Source organism: Capra hircus, chromosome 22 (genome assembly GCF_001704415.2).
Source record: "Capra hircus breed San Clemente chromosome 22, ASM170441v1, whole genome shotgun sequence".
NCBI classification, from domain to species: domain Eukaryota; kingdom Metazoa; phylum Chordata; class Mammalia; order Artiodactyla; family Bovidae; genus Capra; species Capra hircus.
Window position 1 is genome coordinate 9,516,595 of NC_030829.1, and position 22,292 is coordinate 9,538,886.

The 22,292-nt window shown below is 40.5% G+C and overlaps 1 protein-coding gene across 3 annotated transcripts in view; it reads left to right on the forward strand.

The window, feature by feature from the left end:
* The window catches only part of ARPP21 (cAMP regulated phosphoprotein 21), a 162,832-nt gene that overhangs the window by 43,853 nt on the left and 96,687 nt on the right, over positions 1-22,292 (forward strand). For all 3 annotated transcript variants that reach the window (XM_018038254.1, XM_018038253.1, XM_018038255.1), the window contains exons 2-9: positions 2,576-2,746; positions 4,525-4,691; positions 6,139-6,180; positions 6,952-7,041; positions 11,095-11,239; positions 12,706-12,784; positions 13,436-13,495; positions 14,220-14,360. In XM_018038254.1, coding sequence (XP_017893743.1) covers positions 4,563-4,691; positions 6,139-6,180; positions 6,952-7,041; positions 11,095-11,239; positions 12,706-12,784; positions 13,436-13,495; positions 14,220-14,360 — 686 coding nt within the window. In that variant the 5' untranslated portion in view covers positions 2,576-2,746; positions 4,525-4,562. The remainder of the gene's footprint in view (positions 1-2,575; positions 2,747-4,524; positions 4,692-6,138; positions 6,181-6,951; positions 7,042-11,094; positions 11,240-12,705; positions 12,785-13,435; positions 13,496-14,219; positions 14,361-22,292) is intronic.

Here is a 22,292-nt window from a genome sequence, read left to right on the forward strand (position 1 = left end):
ATATGTAACATGCAGACGCACGTAGACAGATGATTAGGACACACCTATTTTGTTGGTGATGGTGAAAGAATATGTGGTCTTTTGCACTGTGCTTCTCTCTCCCTCTCTTTCTCATCCCCACAAACCCAGCTGCTACTGTTTGCAACTCTGCTGCTACTGCTGCTAAGTCACTTCAGTCGTGTCCGACTCTAAAGTCAGCCAAAAAAATAAGAAACAACATGAACAGAATGTGAAATGGTCATTTTTGTCCTCATTGTAAATAGCTGCTAGTGTTATTGATCAACTTGCTATAGCTTGTTCATTGCCTGCCTTTGCTCAATATCACCTCCTAATCTATGGTTAAAATCTTGTAACTGAAAGAACTGCAGTAACTTTCATTCTGTGCATTTGTTGAGTGTCTCCCCTTTTTCTCCCTCCCCCCGTCCCACAACCACATAACACTTGACACTTGGCCAGAATATCCATTAACCAAATGCTGGATAAAATATGTTTGTTAGACATGGTTTTGCCTCTCAGTGTAAAATGGGAGAAATCGGAACAAGTGAAGATTAAATGACAGAGGAAGAGTCGGGTTAGTTAGGGGAACGGAAAGCTGGACTAGGGTTGATTTCCTGGCAACACTTTCTCAGCAAAGAGAACAATTTTAATCAGTTACAAAAATATTTGTGATCCATATGTTCCTCTCTGCTCGTTCCCATATGCCCATATTCCCTTTTATCTTGGTGGATGATGACTTTATGATTCAGGAATGCAAGAATAATACCTCGCTGGCTTTAGAGCACAGTGCTATTTCCAAACGTGTCCTGGTAATTACGCACACACTATATATCCAGGCTGTTCACGCTCTGAGATGGTTACGTGAATCTCAGTTTGTTCTTTCTTCATGGAAAGAATTATATCTTGCATCCACCTACTGGGGCTGGAATAAGGCATCTAAGGCTTAGCTCTGAAAACCACACGAGCACTTCACTGGCTGGATTAACCCCACTGTGCAAATAGGAGCATCAGAAAAAGGAGACGGGAAGGCTGCAGTGATCATTGATAACTTCATTCTCTTTGGCAAAAGGAAAACAGAAGCCAGAAACCATTTGGTAAATCCATCTATCACAGGTGCCTCTATTTTAAGATATATTAAATATGTGGCCAGTTGCTTAAATAGATCCTAATTTTAAGGCATGTTGACTTCTATTTAATATCAAGTGTTTGTGATGCAAAACTGGTCAAAATTGAAAAACTAAAATTACTGTCGATGACCAATGCATTTTGATCCTAACTTCTTATTTCCTTCGCCAATATGTCCTTAAAAAAATAGTTATATAATTTTTAACAACAAAAGAAACACTTTTTACAGCCATTTTAATAAAGACGTCAATCAAGCTGGAAAGAATTGGCTGTAGAAACGATTGAATTTTCAACAGTTGTTTTCCTCTCCCACAACAAATGGAGTCATAACCCAATAGGCTGTTCATCAAGCTGCAGTAAAACCTGATGAGGAGCCAGCTGTGCTCCTGGAGGCTTGGGAGGGGGAGCGAGGGGGAGGCAGGGAGGGTTTCTCAACTTCAGAGTAAATAACTGAGATGCACTGAGTGTTTTCAAAGTCGGGTCTGTGGCGGAACACGTGTGCAGGCTGCTGTATTCAGCAGATGTGCGCCAGGGTAGAGTTGCAACGCTGGGAGAGAGATACAGCTTGGGTTGGGCAAATGTTATTAGGAATCCGTCTCTGTTTGCATTCAGGCTGTAAGGCTGCTGCTCCTGGAGGAGTTGCGAGAAAAGGAAAGTGCACATTCTAGCAAGGATTGTTTTCAACAGGTTCAAAAGTTTGCAAGTCTGTTGAATCCCTCTGGCAGGATTGCTTCGCTGTCAAACAGAATACCCAGCTGGTGGTGGCGGTCCTCCTGGGGAGGGCGGGGGATGGATGGTGTTCACCCAGCGACGAGAATATTAGGAATTCTTCCTGAACTGTCAGCGGAGGAAAAAAAAGAGCTCTCTCAACAATACCATTATGAAAGTTTTCTTTTTCCTTTCTTTGTATATTTTTTTCACTTTTGCAGCTAATGCCTCATTAAGTCAAAAATCGTTCAATGTGCTTTCTTAGGATAGTTTTCCTAAAGAAAAGAGTCACCAAAAAAACAAAAAAAAAACACCAGTACTCTGGAGATTATATTGATCTATAATTAAGACAAAGGCTGGGGTTAAAAAAAGGAGGCAAGACTCTTTTGCTCATAGGTGATCTGGATTGTCATGAAGGCAAACACACAAGCTTGTTTTTTTTTTTTAATATAAAGTGCGAGATTTCACTAAAAAAGGTTAAAATTGAAGTGAGTAATCTTCGGCGCATAATGCAATTGTTAATTTTAGCTCGTTGCGTGGGTGCCGCTCTGACTTGAACAGCCGGCTGGAGCCTTCATTAGAGAAGAAGCAGGCAGCTTGGGACAGGTGGAGTGGATCAAGCCGTGAACGTGGTTTGCTGGAGGCCGGTCATCAGTGTTAGGACCCAGTCTTGTTTGTTTAGTCCTTTGCCCCTACCATGATCATTGCCATTATCGTTACTGTTGACTTTTCGTCTTTTTTCCAGGTGGACGATGTGTCAGACCGTGTAAGGGAATCACATGGAGATGGGCGTTTTGAACTGTTAATGGGGACATGGGACTCCCGTTGTCTCTGATCCCACGTGTGGATTTTCCCAGCGAAGGACAGAAGCGGCTCGTAAGCTGCCAAGACCGGCAGCCGGACTCCTGCAGGAAAGGTAAAGAGCTGCCATCGGATGGCTGTCACTTCATCTGAATGTTTTCCTCAGTCTGTAAATGTGCATGTTTGCGTGGAACAGTTCCTGAAAGGCCACCCAAACAGACAGCATCTGTATAAGGGATTCGACTGGCTCAGAGTCTGTAAAATTAGAGCTCAATTTGTGCATTTCATTTTTTTTTTTTAAATCTGGTCATGATCTGCTTTTGATTGAAATGCTCCAGGAAAAAAAGTTAGGGAAACAGAAGTCCTGTCTCCTCCCCCGACTCAGTACATTGAGAAACAAACTGTTTGATTTGGGAAACAGAACTTTTTATCTGGTTAACTGCATCTCTCCCCCATGTCACTGAAATATGAGAGATCTGTCAGGTACACTGAAGGGAATATCCTCAAACCTCTGAGCCTTGCTCACTGGCCCCTCACAAACTCCAGCCATCATCCCTGATGAAAACTTTTCCATTCCCACAATCCTTTGCCAAGTGAGCCTGTGTTTCTTTTAACAATATCATTAGATACTATCTGTCCTGTCATGGTAGGTCTTAGCATATTTGCAACAGAATTACTGTGTTATTAGATTTTTCTCATGTTTCCTATGTCCACTTGGAAATAAAGTTACTGAATTAGTACTGAAATAGTATACGGTAATTAAACACTCCCAGAGAAACATATCAAGACACTGATATGTCCATTAATAATTACCGTTGTAATGACTGGGAACAGGGCAGTCATTACTTGGGAATTATTGTGAAAGAAGTGACTTTCTAGGCTACAAGGTCTTTCTGTCTTTTATTTTTTTTCCTTCCTTCCTTTCTTCTGTTTTTCTGTCCTTTTTTAATTTCCTTCTTTCTTTCCTCTTTTTTTTTCCTTTCTTTCCTTTTCCTCCTTTTTTCTTTCTTAAAAAAAAAAAACTGAGGAGGAAGTAAAAGCTGAATTATTCATGAGCCTCATTTGACAGCACATCAGAAGGGGAAGTGTCAGGGGCTTTATAGAGGTAGGGAGGAAAAAAAATACCAATAACAGGCTTATACTTTAAAAAGTCATTTCTAGCATCTGTGTCGTCATCTCTTATGAGCCTGGAGCATTGGAGTTCAGTTGTGATAACTTCATTGGAGTTACTTCCGAAGGATCTCCACAGCACCAGCCACGGGCAGGGGCTGGGGGCAGAGCTTCTGCTTTTAATAATATCTCAGTCAGTTTGAAGTCTGAAGTCCCTGATGGTTTATTGCCAGACTGGGATCCTGTATGTGTTCTGAATTATTACCTCTTATGTTGATTTCTCCCCCAGTAGAGTGTACTGAATCCCTTAGACCCAGGAAGGTATGTCTGTGGTTGAAACTTGCAAATCATTTGTGAGTCATCTTAGAGATGCAGCAGAAAGGTAGCACCTCCCAACTCGGAAGCGGAGGAAGAGTTGGGGAAATACTCTCTTCTTCTTCTGCTTCCATTTTGGAGTGGAGCATAGGAACCGGGAGGTGTGTGGGACTTGGGTGTCTCGGTTTAAGATGTATTGATCCACCCTGACAGCAAAGTGTGTTGATAGGAGCATGTGTATGTGTGTGTCAGGGGATTGAGTGACCAAATCTGCCTCTTGGTGTTTGTCTGGGGTCCTTGATTTGGTCTTCTTTTATTCTGTTTGGGTGCAATTGGCAGAGAGGCTGGAGTTGCTCATTTGATTTTGAGAACAAGGGGAAGAACAAGGGGAAGAATCCAGTATCTCAACTGTAATGGTCAAGACTTCACCCTGCGCTGACTTTATTTTCTGATGTCTTCACCTTATAGGGTGTCAAACCTTGTGATTTTAATTTGCATCTGGGAGAATGTCTGAGCCAGGAGACCTGAGTCAGACCATAGTGGAGGAAGGTGGGCCTGAGCAGGAGACGGCCACTCCGGAGAATGGTGTCATTAAATCTGAAAGTCTGGATGAGGAGGAGAAACTGGAATTACAGGTGAGCCTGGAGAAATCCCATTTGTTATACCACTCTGTGCACCCCTTTCTTTCATTTTGAAGATACTCTGAAGGTTTGTTTGTCTTCTTGCTTGTAAAGAGTTTGACTAGTAAAATGAACATGTGTACGTATGCTCCGTCATGTCCAACTCTTTGCAACCCCATTGACCAGAGCCTCCAGGCTCCTCTGTCCATGGGATCCTCCAGGCAAGAATACTGGAGTGGGTTGCCATTTCCTCCTCCAGGGGATCTTCCTGACCCAGAGATTGAATCCACATCTCCCCCCTGCATTGGCAGGCAGATTCTTTATCACTGAGTCACCTGGGAATCCCAAGTAAAATGAATAGAAAATTCATAAAGCAAATCTTCTCTTTTCCCATTTATTAGTCCTTTTTTTTCTGACTAAACAGTACATTCTGGTCAAAATGCCCTTTGAAATAGTGTGTGTGTGTATATATATATATATATATATATATATATATAGCCAAAGAACACATTTAATGACTGAATTTGCCCACAGCTTCTCCATATTAATTTCCAGACCACCTCAAGGAGTTTGTGGAGAGCTTCTCCTGAGGCAGCTTTGTACTAGCTGAGTTTTAAAAATAGATTTGTATTCCATGAAAAGAGAAAGGGCCAGCTCATGACAGACCAAGAAATATCAAAGACATTAGCTCTGGCAGGCAGGTTGACCTTCTTGCGCGGGCTAAGCATCGATTCTTATTAGCAGAAAAGCTTAGAATTCCCAGCCAGGAAGAGAGAGAAAATGCCTGGAAGAAGCAGGGGGTAGTCTGAGGGTGATTGAGAGTACTCAAAAAGTGATATGTTTAAGTGGTCAGGATTTATGAGAGAAGGAGATTTGGCAGAAGGAAAACAAACTAGACTTGCAAATAACCTGTATCGATTTTCTTTGAACCAAACTACAAAAGTGGTAACTGTTTTTATTTCATAAATGTGCAAAGGCAGATAATGGCATAATGGCCAAATGACCTCAAGGCCAGCCTTTGCCCTCCCCAACAAGCTTCTGTGGGGCTTCCCTGGTGGCTCAGACAGTAAAGAACCTGCCTGCCAGCGCAGGAGATATAAGAGACACAGGTTCAATCCTCGGTTCAGGAAGATCCCCTGGAGAAGGAAGTGGCAACCCACTCCAGTATTCTTGCCTGGAGAATCACGTGAACAGAGGAGCCTGGCAGGCTACAGTCCATAGGGTCACAAAGAGTCAGACAGAACGGAGCTACTAAGCACACATGAGCTTCTGTAAGGAGGGAAGGAGAAAAGCTAAATGGTCAAAAGTTTTGGAGGAGCAAGGGCAGGAGGCATCCTCCCCAGTGGTTATAATTGCTGTTGTTATTGATTTTTCAACTCTAGTGACATCCTTTTCTCTCTCTGTCTCCCCCCACTTCCCTCTCCTGGTTGTTGGTTTGTTTGATTTTGTTTCTAACATACAGAGGCGTCTGGCGGCTCAGAACCAAGAGAGAAGAAAATCTAAGGTAGGGTTCTGGAGTTCTGCGTTGACCTGATATCCTGGTTGCATATGTCACATAGGGTTAGAGGATTTGCCAAGGAGACACAGGGCTGTATGTAGATCTTGGCTGCATCCGCGCTGCCTGTGTTTAATGTGGTCGTGTTGACACTGCTCTTTCTTGCTCTATGTGCTTTTTAATTAGAGCATTTAGGGTTCACATAGCTGCAGTGTATATATATTTGATCCTGGCAAATTTGACAGTGCTTTACAAACAAACTGCTGCTCATTTTTTCATTTTTAATCAAATTTGGGGCAAATTTTTTTGTATGTCTGATTAGTTTCTCCCTTGAAGTAAACAGGTTCTGATGTTTAGGATACAGTCTTCAACATTTAACATATTTCCTCAGTCAGATCACTTTCAAACCCAGTTTTAGTAGAAACTCATCTGTGTTGTCTTTTCCTCCTTGCTTGTACGTTCTTTGTACATTCCCAGTGCGATGGGCAGTTTGCTAAGAGTTTTCTTTAAATTTATTCTTCCACCCTCTCCTCCACCTGCATCGCCATCAACACAGATCCGATGCTTTAAGCCAAAGCAGACGCTTTGTCCCCATTGACACAGGGGTCCAACACTTGGAACCAGTGTAGACAGCCCTGAGCTATGGATTTGAAGCTGGCTTTTAAAAATTTTGATTTGGGAATGTCCAGAGACGGTGGAGATGGTTTGACAGCCTGAGTTTATTTCCTGGTTGTTTTTTTCTTTATTTTCCTTTCCTTCCCATTTCTTTCGCCTCCCCAGTCAGGAGCAGGCAAAGGGAAACTGACTCGCAGCCTTGCTGTCTGTGAAGAGTCCTCGGCCAGACCAGGAGGGGAAAGTCTTCAGGACCAGGTATACGCCCTGTCTTTATGGGTCATGGATGAACGGGATCTGCTTTCGTGTGCATGAACATTTATTTGGCATTAAACAGTGTCTTGGGGGGAAGCACAAACTAGTTGAAGAAGGACACAGTCCAGCTTCCTCCCCTATTTCTGAGACGCCCTAAATTAGTTGAACAGTCTCAAAGTATTACATTTGTTTTTTTTCCAGACCCTCTGAACACTGCACATGGAAAGGAATTCAAAAGATTTTAGATTAAAACTTAAAATGTAAGCACGGCCGTGCTGCTATTCCTCAAAGGCTCTCTCTTGATCAGACTGAACCAAATACAGTCCCAAGTACCACGTCTCCTCCCTTAGTGGAGAGTCTTACCTCCCCAAAATGCACTTGCCTATAAAAACACTAATTTTGGCTCTTATGAAGTTTCAGAAATAGTGAATAAGGTGCATTGAGCTTTGGAGACATACTTTTAGGGCCTTTGGTGGAGATTTCTCACTACTGGAAAAATGGTCCAGAAATAAATCTGAGATGAATGTGAATTTAAGTTAATATTATTAACACTTTGCTGTACATCCTTACCCCTAATTTTTGTTCCTTACAGCAAGGCTATTCAGCTCTGAAAATTCAACTTCCAACAAAACTTTTCACATGGTATTTATTTTTGTTTGCCTTTCAGGCATCATATTTGCTTTTAGAAAAATGGTCTTGCTGTTAAAATTTTACCTTGTTTTATCAGAGGCTGAGAGCAGTCAGGACAAAAGTAAAATGATTTATCTGAACTCAGAGGAGGAAAAGTTGATTAAATTAGCATTATTTGGGGGGGCTGTGTTTTGCTTTTCTCTTTATAATTTAATTAAAATTCTCAAAATTTTCCTCTTGGATACAGAGAGCGTTGAGAGCACTTTTTTCAAAGGACCAAAAATAAATTCCTCGTAGATATCATCTTAGAGTATTTTTTTTTTTCCCCAGCCTCATTTCCTTAACCTGCCACTCATGTCGTACGCCAAGGGCGGGCTAGCTTTCAGTAGCCATCACTATGTTTCATACAAGTTTTATTTTCCTTGGGCTCTGAGAAACGTGTGGCTTTTGTTCAGCATTTTATTTGTGCTTCTTTTTTGTATGGAGATTCAAAAGGGGGAATGAGGCAAATATCACAGCTTATCTCATTCAGTGTGGATGGATGGCTTGTGATGTAATGCACACAATACATGTTAATTCTGCAGAATGACAGACTCTGAGAGAAATAATGCCCCAGTGGTCCCCTGCTCCGAATGCCAGGCAGAAGAACACAGCCTTTATAGATTTCATGTGATTTTTTTCATCCTATCTGATGAGGTACTGGGAGGAGATTTTTTTTTCAAGTGATCATCTGTATCATTGTGCCCACCCTGGACCTAAGCCTAGGTTACTCCTTGCAATTGGAGCAGAGAAGTAAGAGGAAATGGTACTTTGCTCCTGCTGGCCCCATGCTGAGTAACTGAGACTAGCTTTGTAGGAATTAGAACTTGCAAGCCTTCCTGGGGACGGGCTGAGGCGGTGGGAGCAGGGCCCGCCCGCCACCCCCTCCCCAAACACATATAAGCAAGTAGACCTGCTGCTCTTTTAGAGAATAAAGAAGCAGACCTTTGAGCTTGTATACAATGCTTTCAGTAGGTACCACCGGCACTTAACATCATGTGGGAACTGAATCCCTGACAACACTGGCCGAAGTGTACGGTATACGGATTGTATGGCTCCCCCAATATGTGTGTATTCACAGTATTTGGAAAACTGCCTTCATTTTCCTGTGTGGGAAAAAACTCTTGCTACCTGTATTACTTGATCTCAGACCCATAGCAGATGGTTCAGTCTGTCCTTAAGTTAAAGGAAGTGTTTCTTTTCTAATGTTATACTCTTTACCTATCAGTGTATTACTGCAACTTGAATCATTCTTTTCCTGTTGTTGGAGATAAAGTTATCCTGTACTGATGTATTTAACACTTGTATTTTATTATTGAGCATATCAATAAAAATATTAAAAAAGAACAGATTGTTTTTTACCAACTCTATAGCACTTTCGTGTGTTCTTTCAACACCATAACGTGTAGAAAAGGCAGGTGTTTTTCTGAGTATAATGTTTGTCAACACATGGCAGGAGTTTGTACATTTTTTTAAAAAAATAATGTCCTTTAGCCTCTGCTATTCCATTCATATTTCCAAGCCTCTTTGATTTTAGATTTAAACTTACTGAGGCTCGATGGATCAATCGGTTTTGAAGAAGTAATGAGACCACTTCCTGACCTGGGACCCTCGCTTTCCTCTCCTGACCCACTGTCGAATTGATTCTTCCCCACTCGGAGCAAAAATGTTCCAGCTTTTTCCTTAGCAAGTAGAAGCAAACCGTAACACCAAAGTCTGCCTGAATCTTTGCAGACTAAGACATTTCTGTCCCAAGTGCTGTGATAAAAGACCTTATCATCAGATTACACTCAGTTTCGTATATGGCCATCCCCAGGATAGTTTGTGTATGTCCATCCCCGGGATAAACATGTGAATATCAGGAAACCTGGCTAAGATAACTATTTACCATGAGAATGTGCTTTAACTCATCCACTGTATCATGCAGCTTTCCAACCATGGTGACCTTTTATTCCAGCCCAGAATACACAATAGCTGCTGCTGCTGCTGCTAAGTCGCTTCAGTCGTGTCCAACTCTGTGCAACCCCATAGACAGCAGCCCACGGGCTCTGCTGTCCCTGGGATTCTCCAGGCAAGAACAGTGGAGTGGGTTGCCATTGCCTTCTCCATACACAATAGAGCCCCTCCCAAAAAAGAAACTTGCCATTGGAGGACTTTGGTTTTCTTCTTGTCAGATCAGCTAGGTTTACCAAGAACAACTAAGAATCCCAGATTGGCCATAATTTGAGGATGTAGAGACATCAGTTTAGTCACATGTAAAAAAGTCTTAGTTTAGTTTTCAGTGGGAAACACTATTAGTCACTGGGAATATTTTTCCCCTAACATCATAAATGTTAATATCGCCGGTGGAAGAAAGTTTTCCCATTAGATGATCTCTTACATAAGAACCAGTGGGCTTAATGTTGGCTCATTTGTCATAGTTTTAATCATAGCATAGTTTCTTCAAAAAACTGAAAAACATAATTTGGCTCATTCTTCTTCAAAACAGTGAACATACTATCATCCAAATGGCTTATATAGGAGTTCATATGAAATGACCTGTTTCAGTACAAAATCAATAAGTACAAAAGTGGAACCAGTCCAAATACTGTAAATGGTCAACCAAGCATTAGTTCAAGAGACTCTTACATCTTGAAAGGATTCACTGATACTAGGATTAAAGTAATATTGAATATTTATATTTAATTGATGGAAAATATAGTCCTATTTTCTACCTTTTCCAAAAGGCAGTGCTTATTGTAAGTTTTAATGCTTTATTAGTAGCTTTTGTGAGCAACATAGGATAACCCATATCTAGGATTCCTTCAATTCTGTAGTTGTATTTTTCATAGTGATAGAAATCAGTATTCATGTGGCTCTGAAACAAAATTTCAATTGTAAATGGGCTGTTATAGCCTTTATTTATGTCTGTTTTTTCTGTAATTATGATTCATGTAATATCTGTCTGTCTGTGCTTGTGCCAATTTTTTCCATTCAAGGAGTTACATAAAAGAACTTGCAGAAGCCTCTTTTTTATGTTAATTTTTAAGACATGATAGTAGCTGTGATGCAAACTTATTGATAAAGAAAATTGCTTACCTGTTTAAAAATAAGCCTATAGAGAAAATAAGAGTTGTGATCTACAGGAATTTAGCTTGCTTGCGGTTAATCGTCACAAGGCAAAGTTTTAGTACTAGCTACTTCTCATGACCTTCCATTGACCTCCAAAGTTAATTCATCTTAAAGAGCAATTATTTTTCTGACAGGTATAATTTTTTTTACCATTTAAGAAAAAAAAAATCTGTACCTGGCTTTCATTTTCCTGTTCTTAATAATCTCTATGCAAAATGGAAACCAGACAGAGATTCTTAAATTTGGCCCTAAATTATTATATTTTCTCCCCAACAGGAATCAATTCATTTACAGCTTTCCAGTTTTCCCAGCCTGCAAGAGGAGGATAAATCTAGGAAAGATGACCCTGAAAGAGAAAAAGAAAAGGATAAAAACAAAGATAAAACCTCTGAAAAACCCAAGATCAGAATGTTGTCAAAAGGTGAATGTGAAAATGTTTCCTTAACTTACTCAGTTTATACATAATTAGTCACAGAATACATTCTAGACTTTACACAAATATCACCTCCCACCAAAATTTGCATAAAATTTTGTATGTGTATGTGTGTGTGTGTGTGTGTGTGTGTAAAAGATGATGTGAACTTGATTTTTTTCTGTTCATGATGTCATTTTTGTGTATCTAAAAATTACTTTTAGGATCATATATTTCTTTGGATATTCATTTGGATCTATTTTTGAGAAGTTTGTACAAGGGAGTGAATATAAATCTGTTCTTAATTCAGATGTATTAGTCCAGTTAATTTGAACTGATGAACAGTAGTGGTACCCAGTTTTATATCTTTTAAGTTTCATGTTTATCTTAAAAGACAGACAGTGGATTGGCAATTCTCAGTTGATAAGTGGTAAGTGGTGTCCCCAGAGTGCAGATGTATCTGTCAACGTCAATGGAACACATATTAACATTTTATCTGGCCTAAATCAATTTGGTCTCTGCAACATATATACTGCCCCATCATGTCTCATGTAAAATATACACAATTCTACTACAGGAAAAATTTCTTCCTCAAAAGTCATTCCTTATAAAACCACAAAGCTACAATCCAGACTTTTCGACTTGTTGCCTTACATATAAGTATGCAAAAGTAAAACAAACAAACAAAAAAAGAAAGCAAAAGTAAAAACAAAATTAGGTTGATATGAAGAATTCCATGAATAAACAAATTGGCAATAGACTAATTTTTTTAAATACCTGAGACAGTATAAGGCATTTGATCAGCTGAGAAATGACAATTACTTCACATATGTTCCATAACCGCAGATCAGCTTATAATGATTGTCTCAGCTGCTGAACATCTAAAAACCAAGGTATATCCGAGAGTAAACAAGTACAGCTTCCTAAGATGGCTTTAGAAATTAAGCTTTAGACAGCATCAAAAGACTTGAAAGACTTGGAAATATTTAATCCCCTCCTATATTTTGTATCAGTTAATATTTAGACAGTTTTACAACAGAGCATTCACTTTTTGCCTTCTCCATTTTAAGAGAAAGAAGGTTCCATGGTATCTCAAGCTCTTGAGAGTTCTCTCTGTGGGTTGGGAGTACCCATCACTGTCATGGAGAGGTCATGCCCTTGCTGATTGACAGCCCAAAATGAACTCATGACATCTGACTCCACCCACCCGCCCACCCAGACCGTGCCCACTTCCTCTCCTATGACAGCTAGGTCTTTCCACACTGGAAATCTACTGGGTGTTCTTAATCCCTGAATCTAATTTTCATCCTGATTTAATGTTGCCAGGTTGCTAGTTTCATAACATGTGTCTATAACACCAGTAGATTCACCTAAAGTTTACCTGAGCGTAAGGGGAAAGGAAAAGGCTGGGAAAACCCTTTTCAGCCCATCTCCCCCTGCCGTTTCTCATAACTCCATCCTGCTGTTTGTTTCAGATTGCAGCCAAGAATATACGGATTCTACAGGCATAGATTTACATGAGTTTCTGATTAACACGTTAAAGAATAATTCCAGGTAAATCATTAAGTAAATCTTGTTTTTAGAGGCATCAAGTAGAATGTTACAATAAAGTCATTCATGCAAACACTTCTAAGAGGGAAGCTGTAGAAGGCTGAGTCCATCTCTGATGTCTTAAACCGTCTCTTGTATTTTCTCTTTTCTGCTAATAGTGTTCATGTCTATGTTTTTAGCTAGTCTTAATCCCTGGGTACTTGTCCAGTGAATAAATTATAATTTACAAGTTCTGCCTTTCTGGTCACAAAGAGACACTTATTAAGGGGGAAAATATAGAGATTGAGAAGCAATGTCAGATATGCTTGAGGGCAGCTATTGAACCAACTATTTGGGTTTAGCTTTGTTAAAGTTTCCTATTAATTTAAAATACACAATTTACTTGGTGTGTTTTATGGGCCTAATACCTTGCATGTCTTAGTTAGCATTAAAAACTACAAAGGTTTCAATAGCAGAACATACTTAACAGATGAGGAATCGCCTTAAGGAGAATGGAATTACAGATAGTTCGACATCACATTTCAGAGAAGAGTTCGATGCTGATTTGTAGCTATGTAGATTTAAACAATCTTTTCCATACATGTAAATGAAACTGTTAAGTCTTTGGGAATAGACAGTCCATAAAGCCTTTTCATTTTAACATTTATTTTGCAGAGACAGGATGATACTCCTGAAAATGGAGCAGGAAATTATTGATTTCATTGGTGACAACAAGTATGTTGAATCGCAGTGCCGGTTAATGAATCTGATGTGTCTTGGTTTGCTGTATGGGTTTAATCACTCATTCTGGAAAGATTTAGGGGTAGATAAAACATTATTTAATATGTTTGCTGACTCATTAAATAGAGATGCTATTGGAGTTAGGAGCTATGTGCTGATGGGAATTGTTGCTTGGACCATGTGTACTCCTGCTTGTTAAATTCCTGACAAAATGGCTATAAACAGGGGGGCACTGATTAGCATTGAGTAGCAGTGACAAGAAGCGACCCTCTTCGTTTTTATTATAGTTTTTTAATGGGCTCCAGCTGGCTGTAGTCAGTTATGCCTGGAAATAATTGTGCTGCTTTCAGTGTCAACCGTGTAGTGACATCTCCAGATAGACATCTGCAGTCCCGTATTATGTCCTGGCATTTGTGGCTGTGCCTGGCTCTGTGGATACGATCTCCTGGACTAAAACAGAATATACTTTCCAGCAAACCTTGAGTTCCCTGTGGTCTGAGAAATGCACAACTCTAAAACAAAAACACTTATTGTACTTTAATCAATACATCTATAAGTGGAAAATTGGTCTGGAAATGAGAACATTGAGTGATGCCAGGAATGAAATAAGCTTAATGGTTCGAATGAAAAAGAAACGGTTCTGTGTGTGTATCTCTCAAATGTACTACGGGCCAGAAACGAAAATGCTGATACTGCTGTTTCTTGTATTCCTTTCCAGTAATCATTATAAAAAGTTTCCTCAGATGTCATCCTATCAGAGGATGCTTGTCCATCGAGTGGCCGCTTACTTTGGGCTGGATCACAACGTGGATCAAACAGGGAAATCGGTCATCATCAACAAGACCAGCAACACAAGAATGTAAGCCCCTTCACTGCATTTATTTAGCATTTTCTCTTTCTCTTGTGGATTCATTTATAAGAACACAGTATCCAGTTCAAAGTACATGGCATTTAAAAATGTACAGAGTTATTTATCTCTTGCTCTTATCAATAATAGTGGCATTTATCTATAGAAGATTACCTGTGGACCAGGAAAGGTGATAAAATTTAGGCTGTAAAGTGTATTTATTCCCTGATCTGTTACATAGCTCCTGAAACACAATTTTCTTCCTTCCATTAGTAATCTATGTGGTTATATAGAAAACATGGAATATGTTATGTCAGCTACAACTTCGACTAAAAATAACAGACATTTAAAAACAACAACAACATATATAGGAAAATTACCCTTTTCTTTCTTTTTCTGGTATCAAGACATTGATCTTACTGTGGTTTCTAGAATAACAAAAACTCCAAACCTGGAGACAGAAGCTTGGCCTCTAAGACCCAATTCTTTTACTTACTACCTGGGTGATTTGAAATAAGTTATGTAAAATGTGCCCTCTCAGGGTTTGTTTTTTTTTTTTTTTTTTTTGCTTATAAAATCAGAGTCTTTTGAGCCAGATAATATCTAAGTTCTGGCTCCAAAAGAAGGTTGCTTGTTTGGTTTTGCTTCTTTCAACAACTGTTTGCTTCTATCTCACTATGTTTTCATGGTGTCACTGAAACCATAAAATGAGTGGTCATTTGCTTTAGAAACTTCACACTATGTCTGTCGAACCCACCTCTCCTTGAAGCACAGACCATTTTTATAGCACAGTACACATTAAACTGAAAAACCGTCCTCATATAAAGCAATTTCTTAAGACAGTTGTGTTTGGTAGATTGTGCACATTGCGTGGTTTGTTAGGAATGCCATATTACCGAAGGGAACTTTTGTGTCAAGCACAGCAATGTGGTTCAGACATTAGCTTCTGTTCTCTGGAGGCTGCGGCTTGTTGGGGTGGAGATGATGCCCCTTCTCTGCTCAAGGCACAGTCTGTGATGAGCAGAATGAGTGTGAAGGTCATAGTCGGGAGAACTCAAGCTGGGAGATCTGGGGCTACTGAGATTGGCTATTATCTCAGGGACACTGAGAGCTTCTCTTCTCTGGACTTCAGATTATTTATTTATCTGCAGGAGAGAGTTTGGAATGGTTAATGTTTAAAGGCCCTTGAGCTTCAGAAGTCTTGGGTCCTGTGGTTGCATTTTATTGTGAGGGCAAAACACATCTTAAAATTTATCAGCTTTCCAGTTTATCTGATTGTTGGCACACGGACCTCCTATTTTGAACAGTAGTAGGACTGAAAGGTCACTGTCCTTTAATCCTTCCCTCTCTATTAAATACTCCTAGTTGTTGCTGTTGTTGTTTTTCATTCTTCATTCTGGTTTTTCTTATGATTTTCAGATACTGTAACGCAGGCACACACTGACTGCAAACTAGGCAAGCAATTCTGTCCTCTTAATTCTTTCTCTATGAGGCCATAAGAGACATGGACAAGCCCATAGATCAAATAGATTGATGTGGTTTCAACTAGTAGAGACAGTGCATTTATGTTTAATTCACCCCTGATTTTGCAGTCGCATAGTCATAAATATTAATACACATGTTTGAGACCTGTTTTCTTGTCAAACAGTTTTTGAGAAAATAAAACAGTCTGTATAAAGGCTCTTGGTAACTCAGCAATGGCTCCAAACTTGCAATCAGTTTGATATAGTAGTCACTAGTTATATATGGCTATTTACATTTTAAATTAATTATTGGAATATAATTTAAGCTTTAAGATTCGGTTCCTCAGTCAGGCTAGCCATATTTCAGGTGTACCAATTAGAGAATATACAGAACATTCCCTTTATTTCAGAAAGTTCTGTAGGTCAAATCTTCTCAGAATCCTTGTGTTTCTTGCAAGTTTCCAAATACCACTGGAGAACATAATTTGTCCCTTAAAGCTTTTCTTTTCTGCTAATGAGCATCATATAACCAGACTTCTTCACTTCCAAAAGAACACTGCTGCTGCTAAGTCGCTTCAGTCGTGTCCGACTCTATGCAACCCCATAGACGGCAGCCCACCAGGCTCCCCCGTCCTGGGATTCTCCAGGCAAGAACACTGGAGTGGGTTGCCATGTCCTTCTCCAATGCATGAAAGTGAAAAGTGAAAGTGAAGTCGCTCAGTCGTGTCGACTCTTCGCGACCCCATGGACTGCAGCCTACCAGGCTCCTCCATCCATGGGATTCTCCAGGCAAGAGAACTGGAGTGGGGTGCCATTGCCTTCATTTTTTTTTCCTTTAATGACCAATTCCCAATAGATGCCATGTGTTTATGCCTTGAGGAAGAGCAGAGTTTGTGCGGGAAACACCTTCAGGTATTGTTCCTGTAACAAAGTGCCTGGACTGCTAGGCATTTTGTCTAGTTCCTGCCTTTGATCATCAACATTGAGTCCCTGCTCTGTGACTCCCAAACAAAAAAGATGAATGACTGTATGTCATGGACAATCAAGGTATTTCCTGAAGAGTTGAATTTAATAATCTTTCATCCACAGCTGGGTCAAATCCCACCACTCTATTCCAGACACCTTTCTGGCCATCCTTGACTTGAGTGGTTCTTGCCAGGGATTGACATAGGGATGGGGGAAGCTAATATCTTTCAGAACAAGAGAAAAAGATGAATGTAATGTGCTTTTATAAATAGCATCCAGTCACATTTTCAGGACCTGAATCAATTGGAGCAGTTTTAGCAAAGGAGAAATGTAATTCTGTGGGAAATTATATTTGACGTTGAAAGTCTGGTGCCATGTTTTCATGGAATTAAAGTTCAAAAGAGAATATCTCTTCAGGTTCCAGGTGTCTTGCATACTTTTGACTCTGATAATTTTGAGAGTTGTGTCATCAGGACAACTGGCCTATGTTGGTTGTGGGGACCATATTGGCTTAGATATATTATTAGATGAAAATGTTTCCATTTCTATAAAGGAAGGAGGCTGAGATGGAAATTCCTCAGATGATTCCTTGTCGGTTTTGTGTCTTGGAGATACCGTTTCAATGTGTACGCTTTAATAGTACCCCAAAACAAATGCATGGAGATGCATAGTTTAAACGTCATTGTAGATTGGGAGAAATGCAGAAAACCTGGATGGAAGATGCAAAAATGAACTGAAGGGCTAAGGGAGGGAAAACACTTCTTTTTTTAACTTTTCGTGTTCAGTGACCATGCTGGCATGTAAGGTGTTCCTCTGAAGTGGATGCCTGTCAGCTAGGTATTGGCTGGGATTTATTTCCAGAATTCCTGTTTTTCTAGATTGTCTGCAGTTTAAGTGCCTATAGAATGTGTCTTGAACATACAAAAAGTTTTGCATGGAGAGAAAATAGTCTCACCTGAAGTGCAAAATATTTAAGTCATGACGACAGACTGTGGGGATTATATATACACATGCATGTGTATCACTTATAATAGCATTGCATACTATTTGTTCAATTGTACTGATACTTTACATCTTATTTAATGTATATTATTTCATTTAACATTAAAAGCAAACTTATAACCTAAGTCATTAGAGCCTCATTTTACAGAAGAAGAACATTAAGTGCACAGGTTTGGTCCCTGGTACAGGAAGATTCCGTATCCTGCAGGGCTCCATAACTACTGAAGCTTGCATGCTAGACTCAGTTTTGGACCTCCAGAGAAGCAATGATCAGCATGGCTGGAATCTCAACCCAGTGTGTCTCATGCCAAGAACAATGTTACTAAGTAATCTAACTCTCTTTAAGGCAAAACAATCCAGACTATCTTGATCGACATCCCCAAGACCTCCTGGATTGGTTGAGAATTCCCACTCCTAAATCTTTTGTGGTCTGATAAGAAACGATGATTGAGGGAGAAGATTTTTTTGAAGGTTCACTCAGTGGTGTCAGTAAATTAATAGACACTTCCTCCCATACGACAGCATTTGCCAGATTTTCTTTATCACCACTACAAGGTGCGATATTTGGGGAAGAAATATGCAGAATTTAGAGGGAGTGATATCCAGTCAGTGGAAACTTCCTATACTCCGTTTCAATCGGTGTTTTCAAAAATGAAAAATCTATGTTTATGGATAGCGTCAGTGCAGGAGATGAGCCTGTCCTTTGTGTGAACACAAAATTACTCTTCCAAGCAACTCAATTGTCCAAATGCATGTTTTCATGTCATAGCCACAGGAGCATGGGGTTAAGGGTGTAGTCATCCAGAGAGAAGAAGAAATAAGAGTTGTGTTCATTTGGGATTCATTCCCAAAAGGTGCCTTCTTCCAAGTGAACTGGTTGGTGCACTATGGAGAGTTAGCAAAGAAAAGTCACCTTCCCCTGGCACCGCTGTGTCCTCGCTGCTTCTCAGGGCTAGGCAGCGAGAGGACAGGCGAGCATGCGCCACCTCAGCCATCCAGCACAACACTCAGCCCACAGAGCAGGTCTGAATGATTGGTGATGCTGCTGTTTAGAATGTACCATCATCTTGTTCAAATAACGAATGGAGTTTTTGAACTGAGGCTCGGTCCTGTTTCTGCTTTAGTCGGGCTTTCTCTCCCCAGCGTATGGCCAAAAGTATGTTTTCATCTCTAGCACTTATAAATTTTTTTTTCTGTTGGAATTCTCTGTTAACTGTCAGATTATTTGGCAATACCAGATGAGCCCCTTGGAAATCTGGGGCAGAGGTATTAGGGTGTGTGCAACTTGGTACTGCAAGTGATAATTAAAATGTATTTACTTTCTATCATGTTACTTTTTAAAGTCTATTTTTACTTTTGGCTGTGCTGGGTCTTTGTTGCTGTGCGCAAAGTGAAAGTGAAGTCGCTCAGTCGTGTCCGACTCTTTGCGACCCCATGGGCTGTGGTCTACCAGGCTCCTCCGTCCATGGGACTTTCCAGGCAAGAGTGCTGGAGTGGATTGCCATTTCCTTCTCCAGGGGAGAATGGCAATGCCTTTCCTTCCGACCCAGGAATTGAACCCGGGTCTCCCACATTGCAGGCGGACGCTTTACCGCCTGAGCCACAGGCTTTCTTTGTTTGCGGAGATCGGGGGCTACTGTTCATTGTGGGTTTCTCATCGTGGCGGCTTCTCTGGCTGCGGAGCACAGGCTCTGGGCGTGTGGGCTCCAGCAGCTGTAGCTCAGGGGCTCTAGAACTCGGGCTTCAGGAGTTGTGGTGCGTGGGCTTAGTTGCCCTGTGGCACATGGAATGCTCCTGGACCAGGGATCGAACTCGTGTCCCATGTCCCTTTCATTCTTAACTACTGGATCACCAGGGGAGTCCCATGTTACTTTTGATGTTTAGGATTGAGGTTAAAAGATGAACAGTGCTTTAAAATATATATGTGTAAATGCTGCAAATACATGGGTCTGTTTTTTTATGAGAAGCTTTGTTCTTCTTTTTGCGTCTATTTCTAATTTTCACTGTCTCTCTTTTGCTTATTTTTCTACCTGTATAGCCCAGAGCAGCTCATTGTTCTTTTCTTACACAATTTCTACACCTCTCTCTCCTTTTCTCCCTCCGAGAGAAAAGATGCATGTTCAAGGTGTATCATTTGAAGACTAGAAACCATCTACTTTCCCTAGTATTTTCCAAAGGGCCAAGATCAGTCATAGGCAGAGAGAGTCCCATGTATATCTGAATGCCTTTGTGTGTGTCAGAGCACCTGTTTAACTAGTTCTAAAAAATCTTCATATTAAAACGTTGTCATCTCTTGAACAATTTTTTGTTTTGTCTTTCACATTCTCCCACTGTCTTTGCCTCCAATCCCCTAGTGTAACAGCACAGAGCAAGGAAAGAAATGGTAGGTCTGCTGGGGAGAGAGGTTACAGGCCCTCACAAGCAGGAAACAAGAATAGGACTCAAAGGCAGACATTGAGGGTGACACTTAAGAGTCTAGTGCTCAGGAGCCCAAGTGCCTGATTCCCAGTGTGAACGTGGGTTTTGGCCAGGAGTGAGGATGGCATATAGTGACCTCCGTGGTTTGCTTGTTTGTTGCCCAAGTGACCTCTGTGGTCCAAGCTAGCTATTTGATAAATCTCAAGAACCGTGAAACTTGTTCTGATTCAGCCAAACAGAGCCCTCTCTGGGTGAAGCAGTTGAGCCCAGTTGACTTGGTTAAACATCCCTGAGATGAGGCACACTGACTTCCCTATGAACAGGACCACCACCCTCTCGGGGCAGACTAGTGAGATGTGGCCAGCAACCTGGCAGGGTCAAGGGGCATCTGTTCTGCTTAGTTTCCTGAAGGGGCTCAGGTTGAAGGTGGGAATCTTTAGTTCTTGAGCCTTAACCGCTTCACTCCCGGCAGGAAAGACCCATGCTCTTCCTCCCACATCTATTCTCCTTCTTTTCCTTTGGCTGGAATGTGAGTGGCAGTGAAATGAACTGAGCAGCGTCCTGAGACGATGCTTGCTTATTAATCTTCTGAAGAGGACCTAGTATCACTGTCTCCAAGCGCCTCTTGGAAACTCTTTGAGTAGTTGGTTGGCATCCCATCATTTCTAAACAGGACAAATTTACTCTACACTTTTTATAGGAAAAGTGTTGAAAATCATCTGACTTGAAGCCAAAGGTCAGGAACCTAATGAAAAATTACATTCCTCTCAAGAAAACCATGACAATTTTTTTTTCCTAAACTCACAACCTACTTCTTTAAACAGTACTCCAGCCTAAAGTTAAGACTTATTTATTAACAATGGTCAACCCGCATATCATTTCTCTTCAATGTGTTTTCTCATATCATTTTCCTCAAATACCTCAGACAACACCAGAGTCTGTAGGTGAGACAGACATACATCGTTGAGGAGAGAAAATAAAGTGGGTTATGTTCTTTTCACAATGTGAAATTATTTATGGGTCTCTGAGTATTGAATGTATAATTTACTGTTTAATTTTGTAATGAAACATGCACGTACCTTCTATAATGTTAATATCTTAAATATAACATTTCTTAAAAAGAACTTTTCTATGCATTAAAAATAATTTCAAAGTATCTAGCTAACTAGCTCACAGCATTCTAGGCAGGTAGAGCTAGGCTGAGATTTATGTCTTGATCTTATCTGATCTATTCACAGATCAAGCCTGAAATCCACCACCCCTGTCACTCAGCCACGACTGAGGTTTGGAGAACAAGAACTAACATGAACAGAATCAATAACCCCAAATGATGATAAAAGCAAGAAACAAACCGAACGCTATCCATTCACTTGTTTTTTGTTGTTCTTTTCTTTTTTAAAAAAATAAAATCCTAATTTACATTTAATTTTTTTTAAAGTTAACAGAGAACTCAATTAATGTTAATACAAAAATGAATACTAAAACTGTGATGCAAAACTCCAGAACCACAGAACACACTGGATTAAAAACTGTCCTGGCAAAACTTAGAACTGAGATAAGACCCATTTTCTCAGTTCATTCAAGGGCCAGGCATTTCTCAGACATTCAGTACCGTACTTTCCATGGAAGTACAGGCTATACGTCAGATCCATCTTCTTTCTATCCAGAGTTTATTGGAGGAGCCAGGAACATTTTGATCAGGACTCTGTGCATGTGTGTGTAAACACATGGTATGTAAGTGCCAGCCTAGGTGTATAAGTGTATAAAGACATTATCTGTATTTTACAGTTTGCAGCAGTTTAGAGGAAGGTTCTGGAGAAGGCAGTGGCACCCCACTCCAGTACTCTTGCCTGGAGAATCCCATGGACGGAGGAGCCTGGTAGGCTATAGTCCATGGGGTTGCTGAGGGTCGGATACAACTGAGTGACTTCCCTTTCACTTTTCACTTTCATGCATTGGAGAAGGAAATGGCAACCCACTCCAGTATTCTTGCCTGGAGAATCCCAGGGACCGAGGAGCCTGGTGGGCTGCTGTCTATGGGGTCACGCAGAGTTGGACACGACTGATGTGACCTAGCAGCAGCAGCAGAGGAAGG